The following is a 12,135-nucleotide window of genomic DNA, read 5'->3' as shown; positions in this document are numbered from 1 at the left end:
AGTGCAGGAGGGGTCTTCTTCCAAAGCTTTGGTCCTCTCTTGCTGGGAATATATGAGATTTCAAAGCTGTTTTCCACTCCATAAGTCAGATCTTACAGGCTCACACATCCTTCTGCTCTGGACTGAATGCTACAGGGGACACAGAGAGGACAAAAACCTAAGCTTTTCCACTTGTGAGAAAGGATTAGCTGCAGTCCTCATTCTAGGGGTCTGAAACTGCACCATCTACAATGATAGCCTCACAAAGCTCTTGAGCACTTGAAATGTGGCTAGTGTGATTGAGGAACTGAATTTTAAATTTTACTTCATTTTAATTAATTAAAATTCAAATTTAAAATCCAATATTCCATTTCCATTCAGTTACTGGTAAATTTTTAAGTATGTCTGGAAAACTTGGTATGGCAATCTACTTTTTCAACTGCAAATTTTATGAAATCTAAATACAGACCAAGTATTTCCAATGAAAATTTAGCACATGGATTGAGACATTCCATAAGTGTAAATATATACCAGATTTTGAAATCTTAATATGAAAAAATAATATAAAATATCTGATTAATAATTTTTATATTAATTACATGTTGAACAGATAATATTTTGTTTATATTAGGTTAAGTAAAATATATTATTAAAATTAATCTCATCTCATCTTTCTTTTTTGCTTCTTAAAATGTGGCTACTAGAAAACTTAAAATTATATATGTGGCTTGCATGACATTTCTTCTGGGCAGCAGCGCTGGTCTGAAAAGAAACATGGTTAGAAGTGAGGCAAGCAGACATGACAGTGCTTAAGCCACTCAGTCAAGGAAGGAACAAGGCTGTGGGAGTGGAGAGCACTCACCTCAAAAGAGCACAGGTCCACTCATGCGTACAGAGGATTGAACTGATCCTCCCTCTTACAAGAAGAGGAACAAAATGATCCCTTGGTGCTGTCTCATGATAGCTTCACTGCCTTGCCTGGGGGTGGGGGGGGTAACTTATTGTGTTTCCTTTAACCCACTGCTCAGCACCCACATGGCTCCTTCCACCTGTTGCTCTTTTCGGCCTTCACGCATCCTCAGAAAACCCAGGCAACAGTATAATCTTTTCTAAATGCAATGGTCCATTCTCTAGATAAGAATTCATTCTGGAGAAATGAAGGTGCAGGAGGCCAGGAGGGAAGAAGCAGGCTCCACATCCCTGCAGCCTCTGTGGCGGCGCTCTTGGCCAAGGGGCTTACAGAGTGATGGGCACAGCTCACCCTGAGCTCATCTCATGCCTGAGAGACCCAGCCCAGGCCAAGCCCTGACCAGAAAGTACCAACGGAAGCCAGGCTGACATACCATCATGCCAATGCCGAAGAAAGCCTGGGCCCCAGCCCTGAGCCCATCTGAGAGGTTTTCAGTCACCGAGCGCCCCAGGAGTGCAGTGTCTGAGGAGAGGCGGTTAATTAATTCTCCTGTGCGATTCTTGTCAAAGAAAGCAACCTCCTGTCTCAGAACGGAGGAGAATAATGAAGCTCTCAACCTATTCACAATGCGCTGACCTGCAAAAGCAAACAGGAACAGCATCAGCTTGGGTACAGCAGGTTGGCCCAACGTCAGCACCCCTTCTGAGCACCACAGCCTCTGAGGCACTGCTGGTGCCCTGTGTCAACCCCGTGGGAGCAGACCCACCTGAGCCCTGGCACGCTGACAGGCATGCACGAGTAATGAGCGCTAACTTTCTCTTGGTAACTACAGACTGCAGACATTGAGGGGAGAATACAGTGATGACACAAAAATAATATGACTGAGAGATTTTTAAACAGCATTATTTACAAAGAAGTTTTACTACATTAACTTTTCAAAAACTAATTTTGCTTCTCCTTGGCAATCCTTTTCTGTATTGAACTTTCAAATGGCAAGAACTGGTTAATTATCTACAGAATTTATTAGCCAAATGGTGAGCAACTGACTTAGAGTTGGGCGTCCAGGCTTCCTCATCATCGTGGTGCTCACCTGCTGTTAACAACCAGGCCTTGACACAGAGATACTGTAAAAGTTCTTGTCCCAGCTCCTGCTGAAGGGAAACACAGCAGGGAGCAGATCAACAGTCCCTGCAGCTCCCTGAACAAGGCCCAGCACTGCAGCCTCCTACTCAAGGGCCCTGTTTGCACATCTCCCATAAGACAAATAGGCTATTTCCACCCCTAGCTCAACTCCAGTTCCTGGAAAAGAAGAGTTGAGAAGAGAGCGCATGATCTCAAACAATTCACAGCTCCAGCACCTGGCCAGACACTGGGCTTTGTCCTCACTGAATGTGATGCCAGGAAGAGAGGGAAAAACTGGGGCCTGTAGCACGTGAAACTCGAGCCCCAACAAACCACATGATTCCCAGATGTGTTCTCTGGGGATGACGCACTCAGCCAAGACGAGGGGCTTTTTTACCTGAAGTTTGCATGAGGTAGACACGAACAGCGTTCGCAGCAGCACCACATAGGAACACACCGCTGAGTGCCAGGCAGAGGCGGGTCAGGTCCCTGCTGAAGTCCACAGTGGGGTTTGTGTAAATGATGTCGATTATCTTCCCCAGGAAGAAGGGAGCAGACATGGTAATGACACTGGACACAGCCAGAAACCCAACCGCAGCTAGAAAACACAAGCAGCTCTCAGGTTCATCGGGGCTTCAGCAAAGGGGCAGGGTGCTGAATTCACAAGGCTTCTTTTCCTAATAAGCATTTCAGAGCATGTGCGGCTCTCAGGTGCTGGGAGTTTCCTTCCTTTAACTCCTGGGCCTCCGACTAAATGGAAGAACCCAAAGGGTCCTGGGACCAGAACAAGTAGGCGACTGCAGGGAGGGACTGACTACACCCAAGTATCCAGATAAGATGACTTTTTGCACTACCTTGGTCTGATCCTCTCTTCCTTTTTAGGAATAACCCAGGGCTAACTATGAAAATCCATTCTGCTCTCCCTCCCTGCCTCTTGGTCTGGGTGTTCATCCCAGATGATATTTTCCTACATTCATGCTATACACTGTTACTCCTTGGCATCTAAATGTATACTAGCTTGAAGATCAAACTATGCAGGTAAAGCCCTTGATGACGTCTGGTATTACAAAACACCTTACACAACCTGTGGAGAGCAGTTACAGGCATCCATTACACAAGCAATATGTTATTTCTTAATATCATTGCTTTGGGGAATAAACCACCAGAATATCAGCATGATATGAAAATAAGAACACAATTCTTCACACACCTAGAAAACAGACAGGGGGGATAGCGTCTTATCAGAAAAGACAATGCTGAGCAAGTCCAATTAGGAACAACACACATAATAGATAAGCACACTCATAATAAGAGAAGTGCAGGGCCAGCCCGGTGGCACAGCGGTTGGGTGCGCACGTTCTGCTTCGGCACCCTGGGGTTCACCAGTTGGGATCCCGGGTGTGGACATGGCACCACCTGGCAAAGCCATGCTGTGGTAGGCATCCCACATATAAAATAGAGAAAAATGGGCATGGATTTTAGCTCAGGGCTGGTCTTCCTCAGCAAAAAGAGGAGTATTGGCAGCAGATGTTAGCCCAGGGCTAATCTTCCTCAAAAAAAAAAAAGGAATGCAAACTTAAATTACAAAGATAGACCATTTTTCATCTACTGGATTGGCAAAGATCAAAGAGTTTGATAACATACCGTATTGGTGAAACTGTGGGAAAAGAGGCACTTACACTATTAATGGGTGTGCAAATTGGTACAACTGCAATGGAGAGCAATTTGATCATATCAGTCAAAATGTAAATGCACACTCCCTGTGACCTAGCAATTCCACTTCTATGAACTTAACTTACAGATACACTCCCACATGTGTATACAAATATGTACATTCAAGGATTTTCACTACAGCATTGCTTATACCAGAAAAAGATTCAAAATATCCTACACATCCATCAGTGGGGAACAAGTCGAATCAATTATCGAGCATTTATTTTATAAATATTGTGCAGTCATTAAGAATGAGGCGACTCTATCGGTATTGACATGAAGCAATCCACCAAGACAGACTGTTAGTGCCTGTTGGTTTTTCAAGTGTGCATATGCACAGAACATCTCGGGGAGAGTCAAAAGAAACAGGTAACACAGGCTCCTCTGAACCAGCTAGTGCCACCATTAAAGTCACTGGCAAGGTTCCCAGGGGAACACAGCAGGGACTGAGCCCCGGGATGTGGGAGCTCCCAGCACCCTGCAAACAGCAGCTGCTTCTCTTCTTTGTTTTGCCTGATGCTAACACTTCAGTTAAAGGTATTACTTTTATGTAATCTTGATAAAAAGAGTGGAGGACAAACTCAGTGCCAACTGGTTATTTAGTTGGCAAAGAGCTGTGGGGGAAATGTAAGCCTTTGAAGTAGGGAACATTTCACACCATCGCTCTCTCACCTCCTTGAGATCATCTAATACCCTCTTCTCAAGACAATCTGCTCTGACCACCTGATGTAAAATACACATACCCAACACTGCCTGCTTCCCTCCCTCTTCACTTTCCTCCCCGCACATTCCCCATTCTGGCACTCTAAATGCTTCATTTGTTTACTGTCTCTCTCTCCATTAGGACACAAACAAATGCTTTCTTTGGTTCACTGCTATATTCCCACTATCTGCAGGGACAGGCACACAGAGTAAAAGCTCAATAAATATTTTTTGAGTGAATGAATAAATTGAACTTTGGCAAAGGAGGCATAAAAGTGTATCAGACCACCCATTGATGGAAGAATGGATAAAGAAGATGTGGTATATATATATATATATATATATATACACAATGGAATACTACTCAGCCATAAGAAATGATAAAATCTTGCCATTTGTGACAACATGGGTGAACCTGGAGGATATTATGCTAAGTGAAATAAGTCAGATGGAGAAAGTCAAATACTGAAGATAAAAACAACAACAAAGAAATACATAGACAGAGAACAGACTGGTGGTTTCCAGAGGGGAAGGGGGGAAGCTGAAAAGGGTAAAGAGGCACATGTACATGGTGATGGACGGCAACCAGACTTTTGGTGATGAACATGATGTAGTCTATACAGAAGTGAAAATATAATGTTGTACACCTGAAATTTATATAATGTTATAAACCAATGGGACCTCAATTAAAAAATTAACTAAAAAAAAGTGTATCAGATCAAAGTTCTTCCATAGCCTAAAGAGGAATGTATTATCTGGTGGCTCAGAAGGTCCACGTGGATATGACTCCTTTGCACAGAGCCAGAAAGTCCACATACCTGGCTTAAAATCCCATAATCACAATTTAACTGAATAATGTGAACCAGGCCAAGGGCCATTTCATTTTGATGTAACTCCCAGGGTCTTGTTTTAAAATGCCATGAGGGACTGAGCACCCAAAGGGCAGGAAAGTGTCTAACTCACAGCTCTGCAGGACACAGTGCACTAGGGAGACAGCCTTCAGAAACAGGTGTCCTGGGGAACTAGGGACTAATCCAAAAAGCCTCTCTGTTTCAGCTTTCACTGGTAGCTAATTTGTGTAGTCTGTACGTGAAATACTGCAAAGGTCCATCTCTCCTCCCTCCTCCAGCTCTAAGTGAAAGTCACTACTGCAAAATAAGAATCTCTATTTCATGAATGAAATGTCCCATGACTTTGATTCTGAACACACGTTCTTACACAGTACTCAGCATGATCACAAACAGGAAGGAATTTAGCTAAGTCCAAACTCATTCCAAGATATCCCTCACTTTTTCCTTTTAATTAACAAAAAAAAATTATCAGCTTGTTTTATTGCCATTTGCCTGTTTCTCCTACAAGTTGAATGTAGACAAAACTAAAAGAGTTTTTCAGCTTTCAGTTAGTTGGATTCTTGTTAATCGACCTTTTATTACATATTACTGTCTTTGACATGAATGAATAATTGAGACGTGCTATAACTATCGTTTCAGATTCCTCCCTAAAGCCGGGACGCTGAGCACACTGCAATCCTCCTGAAATTCTCTCCACTTTTCTCTGGGGTAAGCCTCTTGCTTGCTCTGATCCTTGCCTGATGGGATCCCAGCAACTTCTGTTATCTGTCTCTTGGCAGAGAGCTTAAAGTATCTTTTGGTTACTCTCATTCTACTGAATCATGGCATTCAAAGAGTGAAAAAATATCCTTTAAAAGAAAGGGGAAAGAAAACCTACAATGTAGACCTCTGGTAGAAGGGCTGTGGAAGCTAGCTCATGGGAGGACAGGGGTCTGGGGTGAGTGGAGGAAGCTGGAGAGCGTGCCCACTACCTGCTGGACAGGAGACACATCTTCTAAGGATTCACCTGAAGTTAGGCAGGTACAGCTGCCCCCACTGTCATTCGAGGGCGAAAGATGCAGCACTAAAAATGAGTCCCCATCACCCCCTGAAGCATTTGATATGCATTATCTTCTTGAATCCGCCCAACAACGCCCACATTCTTGTTTTTTCAGAGAGGAAACTCAAGCACAGAGAGGAGAGGGAGCTTGCCCAAAGTCACCCTGTTCCTATAATGGAGAACCACATTCTGGGAGAAAACATGTCTTCCTCACCTTTCTACATTCCAAGCAGAGAAAACAGCATGGGCCTAGCCTGAGGGTTAGGGCAGGCCAGGCAGCAGACAGGCTGCGGGACATTGCTGGAGCAGGGACCTCGTGGAAAAGAGGAAGGAGTACTGAGAAACAAAGGGGAGAGGTAGCAGGTTCTAGATTACAAAGTAGAATAGGGACTTTGCAGCAAGGCAGGCTTAAGAGGGCTTTAGGTTGGGGAGTGATATGGTCACAAATGCATTTTTAAATGATCCACTCTGGTTGCAGAGTGAAAGGAGGGGCTGGAGGCCAGCACAACAAGAGAAAGACAGTTAAAACACTGTTTCTGCACTCAAGGAGAAAGAGGAACTGGGTGAAGTAGGGTGAGGGCAGAGCAGATAAAGGAGGTGACAAGGATTGAAGATATTTTTAAGAACTAGACTTGACAGGACCACGTGGATTTGGGGAGCATGTGAGGAGGACCCGTTCTGAAGTTGGGACTGACAGGGTTAGTACCTTCCAGCTGTGCCATCTGTTTGACCTTGCATGAGTCACTCAACCTCCTCTGTGCCTCAGTTTCTTCATCTGTAAAATGGCAATAAAAATAACACCTCTCTCATGGAAATGTTGTGAGGAGTAAATTAAATTAAATACACATGTAAAGGATCTTGCGCAGAGCCCAGTACCCAGTAAACAAAAGATATCAGCTATTAGCTTTATTGCTGTTGTCATCACGAGGAGTCAAGAATGAGCGTGTCTCTGGCTTCGGCAAAGGGGTTCATACAACAGTCCCACTCTCTGAGAGAAGGGACAGCCGGAAAGGCAGCTTTGAGGAGGAAGGTAACTTCAGTTTCAAGATATGTTGAGTTTCCAGGTATCTAGAGGACATTTTCATGGATGCAGGTGGTTACTCTACAGAACAAAGAAGTAGAGGAATGTGCAGGTTACAGGCCGAGGTGAAGGAACCTAGCATCTAAGCTGGCCAGGGAAGGCAGTGAGGACACGAGGGGCTGACAGACTAGCAGGAAGCAGAGAGTTTAGGAAACTTCTAGGGTTCATGGAGTAATCTGTAGAACAAAGATCTGCGCGTGGGCACGCTGGGTGCAAGGCGAGACCTTCAACATGTGCTGAAGAGTTAGGCATCTGTGCTATACTAACAAAAGCCAGGCCTGCTTTTAACTACAGTGCTGTTCAGTAGACACACGACGCCACCCGCCTATGTAATTTAAAATTTTCCAGTTGCCATATTAAAAAGAGAAAAAAGGAATAGGTAAAATTAATTTTAATAACATATTTTATTTGATCCAATATATCCAAAATCAACATGTAATCAATATAAAGAAACAATATTTTACATTTTTTTCATACTAAGGCCTTTCAAAATCTGATGTTTATTTCCCACTTAAATCAACTCTGACTAGCACTCTTCATAGCACAGCTACAGAATGTTAATGTTTTCTCTGAAATATGGCATTTCCCTAGCAGGCAAACATCCCTGGCTTTCTGGAGCAGTCTCACCTTCAAAGGTTCACTCGCCATCCCATCAGTACTGTCCTCGTCAGGACCTCTGTCCTGACTCAGCCTTCAGGAAACAGCCGTTCTAGGCACTACTCACCCTCTCCTTGCTCACTGCATCCACTGGGTTTATCACTTCATGGACTATCTTCACAAACTATAACTACAGATTCAGCAAAAGCTCCAGCAGGCCTCGGGTTCTGCCTCAGGTTCTAAGAATGGTCCTAATCTCAAACCACATGAGCCTTTATCAGTAATTTAAGTGAGAGACGCCCTCCCAAGTCCTCCACAGAGGCTCCAGCTAAACTGAACACGCAGGGCGGAGGGGTGGACATGTACCTTCCACAGTTGAACTAGGAACCTGCCTGGGAAGTGTGGGGAAGCCAAGCTTCCGCAGCACACCGAGGCCCACCACACAAAGGACCTCCAGACTGGCATCATCGTGATAATCTCACAGCACCCTGAGAGCCCACGGCTCACTCCTAAGACCCAACTTATTTTTTTTTTCAGTGAGGAAGATTCGACCTGAGCTAACATCCATTGCCAATCTTCCTCTTTTTTTTTTTTGCTTGAGGAATACTAGCCCTGAGCTAATGTCTGTGCCAATCTTCCTCTATTTTGTATGTGGGATGCCTCCACAGCACGGCTGATGAGTGGAGTAGGTCCACGCCCAGGATCCGAACCTATGAAACCAGGGCCACCGAAGCAGAGTACGTGGAACTTTAACCAGCCCTCCTAAGACTCATAGTGTCCCCTGCCCCTAACTCACTGGGATGGTTAGAGGCCTCAGCAGCCTCTTCTATCTGCCAGGTGCAGCAAAAGGGTTCTGACAAATTACTTCTTATCCCATCAGCCCACACAGGGCTCCTCAGTGAGCTCCTGCATGTTTTAAGACTCCTCTGGCCAAGGTGATAAGATGAAGAATTATCAGTGAAAAGAGACGGGAGAGGAACTTTGTAGGCACAGCTGCAGGAAGATAGCTGCAAATTCCTACACAAAGTGAGACTTGGGGAAGAGGGGCAGAAGGGCAGGTTAGAGGACCACAGCTCCTGGAGAAGAGGAATGGAAGGAATGCTAAAACTGTTCTCTGCACACATCTGCGAGCATTTCAAATGGGAGACCCTGTTTTTAAAGTTTCTGATACAAATCACTTCAGATCAAATCACTTCTGGTCATACAGTTCAGGTGGCATACTCAGCAAATTGCTGAAGACAGAGGAAAATATTACTATCCAAATGTATACCCGAATTTTTGAAAAAGGATTTTTTATTCACTTCTCTAAAAATTAACAAATTAACATTGGAATTCCTTCTCTTCAATTCAAGCTGTTTTGGTCTCTTGACCAAAAAAATACACACACACACACACACACACATGCCCCTGCTCTTTATCCCCAGCGTTTTAAAGAGATGTGCCAACCTCAGAGGCTGCTCTTATGATGATAAATTACAAATTAATGATGGACCCCACTTCCTCTTATTCCCACAAATGCCAACATCCAGACTGGCTTCAATATATCACATATAACAACTTTCTGAGGAAATCACATGTCCTAATAAGAGTTTTTCATCAGATTTCCTCATAATATATAATATGTACTTATTATCTGTTTAAAAGGTAAAAAGACAAAAAACAACAGTATACCAACACCAGACTTATCTCCTCAAATTATATGTTCACAATTATTCAATACAGCAGATCAAAACAGCTCCCCTTCTTAAATAAAAGGAGATACAGCTCCTACCTTGTTTAAGACTGTCTTCTCAACATACTAGTATGGCAGGACATGTGGGAATAGGGCAAGAGAGTACTTGGACAATGGTCATAGCCAGGACAACGGTCATGGGAGAGGCAGGGCTGGGCTACCCAACACCGCTGGGCACATGTGGGCACCAGCAAAGCCTGATACCTAAAAAACTTTCTTGATATTTAATATTTCAAAAACAAAACACTTTGAGTTGCATAGGGGAAGGGTGGACACACTCTGTAGTGCTCAGGGTCTCTAAATTTAGGCCTCGATCTGGGCCTGGTCGTACCATCATTTATTCTTTCTTCTAAGGCACCCTGAGCCCCTGCTCTGTGCCACACACATGCTAAGAACTAGAGACAGAAAGAGGAATGAATCAGACACAGCCCGTCTCAAGCAGCTCACAGTCCAGTGAGAGCTCTCAGTCTCAAAATTTTCTTTTAAAAGAGGAAAAGATCTTTATTTCCATCAAAATCTTCATGCGACCAACCGAGCACTGAAATGATTCTCTTTACACCTCAGTGATACCAAGAAACCCCCTAAGTTCTAACAGTCAGTAAGAGGTAAAATGTTCCACTCTAACCGCCTCCTCCACAGCACCAACCTGCCCAAACGACGAATCGCTCTCCAGGGGCACCTTCCTGAAGCAATGGATTTGCAGCAGAGAATGTGGGATTCTCCTCTTTTAAGTGTTGCAGCTGACAACCTCCCAGGCCCCCTTTTCACCCTCACCACAGCTGCAGTTTTATCTCCAGTCATGGGACCATTTCATTAATGTCTCTCCCTCCCTACACTGGCAGCCCCAGCAGGGACAGAACCACCTTTCTCTCTGCCTGCCAGTGTAACCCCAAGGCCTAGCACACAATGAGGGCTCAATAAATATTTAGTAAAGAATTGGAAATGTAGAGAAATCTCAAAACATTTTAGATCTTACAAGGCCCTTGCTGTTAAACATTTCTCCATTTATGACTAAAAATGGGGAACTATAGAAAATCCTTCTGTTTATCTGGATTTTGTGTCCCCCCAAAAATTCCTTTTGATTTCTTTAAAAAATTACTCAACTTTGATTTAGTTGGGTTATAATCTAATTTCTCAAAGCTCCTGGAGTTTACAGATCACTGATCATGACCAGTGTTGACTGTTCTGAAAATCACTTAGTAACTTCCTAAAAGCCACACAGGAAGGCAAAAACACAAGCCAAATCTAAGGGTTTAGATTGTCTTGTTTCACATAGCAAAAATACTGTTGACTGCTTCATAAACCTGCCTAAAGCAAATAACGTTTTTAAAAAATAGTATAAGTGCATAATACAAAATGGCTGTTGTTTGGCTAGAACAAATTTTAAAAAGGGGGGGAGGGACCCAGCTCATTCTGAGAATGCTGGCAAAGCGAAAGCAAAACAGCCCAAAGATTCTCATAATGAGAGACTGCTCCACTTGTTTAATGTGTGTCAAGTTAAGAAAACAAACGTAAAATAGAGCAGCGAACAGATTCCCAGTTAAGCTGAAAGGCTTGATGCTACAGCGAGCTGAGCGCTCTGTCCAGCACTTCCCGGTACAATTTCGCAGGTAAAGGGCCACCCCGTCCCTCCTCCCGGTGGTGCAGGTAGCCCTGGGTCTCTCCGCCGCCCCCTCAGTGTCCCCTCTCGTGACCCAGGACCACGCGCTCCGTGAGGCGTATCAGCCTGCAGGGGAAGAGGACGGTCCTACCTGCCAGCCTCCGGCGCTCGGGGTAAACTAGCCCCAGGAGCTTCTGGGCCTCCGAGCGCCCGGCCGCCGCCCGCCGCAGCCGAGAGTCGTCCTTGGGAATAGCCGCGGCCGCAGGCAACGCCGGCCCGCGCCGCCAGGCCTCGCCCCCCGCCCGGACCGCGCCGGCTGGGCGGCCCGGGAGCCCGGCGCGCGGAGACCGCGGCGCGCCGGACCCGGCCAGCACCCCGCACCTGCCGGCGCCAGAGGGCCGCGCCCACAGCCCCAGGAGCCGCGCCAGGCCCGCTCCGGCCCCCGGGCCCCCGGGCCGCCCGCCCGGGCAGCTTCTGGCCCAGCGGCGCGCGGCTCCGGCACCGCCGAGCAGCCCCAGCTCTGCGCCCCAAGGCCGCGCAGTCCCCAGGCCCGCTGGCTGCGGCCAGGAGCCGGGGGCGCAGACGGCCGGGCCCCGCCGCACGAGCAGCAGCAGCGGCCAGGCAGGGGGGCCGCGCATGGCGCCGCGTCCGACCGGAGCGTCTCAGCCCGCGCGCCCGGCGCCGAGCCCGACCACTGCCCCGCCCGGCCGACCGGAGGGCGTGCATGCGACGCCGCCCGCGCCCCGCCCGCTGTCACCGCCGTCACCCGTCCCCGTGGGCCGGCACCCCCAGCGCACGCCCCGCCACGC

At 46.2% G+C, this 12,135-nt stretch overlaps 1 protein-coding gene across 2 annotated transcripts in view; it reads right to left on the bottom strand.

The window, feature by feature from the left end:
- The window catches only part of ABCB10 (ATP binding cassette subfamily B member 10), a 39,942-nt gene extending 27,871 nt beyond the window's left edge, over nt 1-12,071 (bottom strand). The window contains exons 1-4 of one of the 2 annotated variants that reach the window (XM_070228353.1): nt 11,790-12,068; nt 11,478-11,642; nt 2,409-2,609; nt 1,323-1,525 (exon numbers count right to left, since the gene is read on the bottom strand). In XM_070228353.1, coding sequence (XP_070084454.1) covers nt 1,323-1,525; nt 2,409-2,609; nt 11,478-11,642; nt 11,790-11,964 — 744 coding nt within the window. In that variant the 5' untranslated portion in view covers nt 11,965-12,068. Of the gene's footprint in view, nt 1-1,322; nt 1,526-2,408; nt 2,610-11,477 lie in introns of both variants that reach the window. The other variant, XM_023646278.2, reaches the window with a different exon arrangement.
- Nucleotides 12,072-12,135: the final 64 nt, after the last annotated feature.

The sequence above is a fragment of the Equus caballus genome, chromosome 1, assembly GCF_041296265.1.
Source record: "Equus caballus isolate H_3958 breed thoroughbred chromosome 1, TB-T2T, whole genome shotgun sequence".
Classification (NCBI taxonomy): Eukaryota; Metazoa; Chordata; class Mammalia; order Perissodactyla; family Equidae; genus Equus; species Equus caballus.
This window is presented reverse-complemented; position numbering and strand designations above follow the sequence as displayed.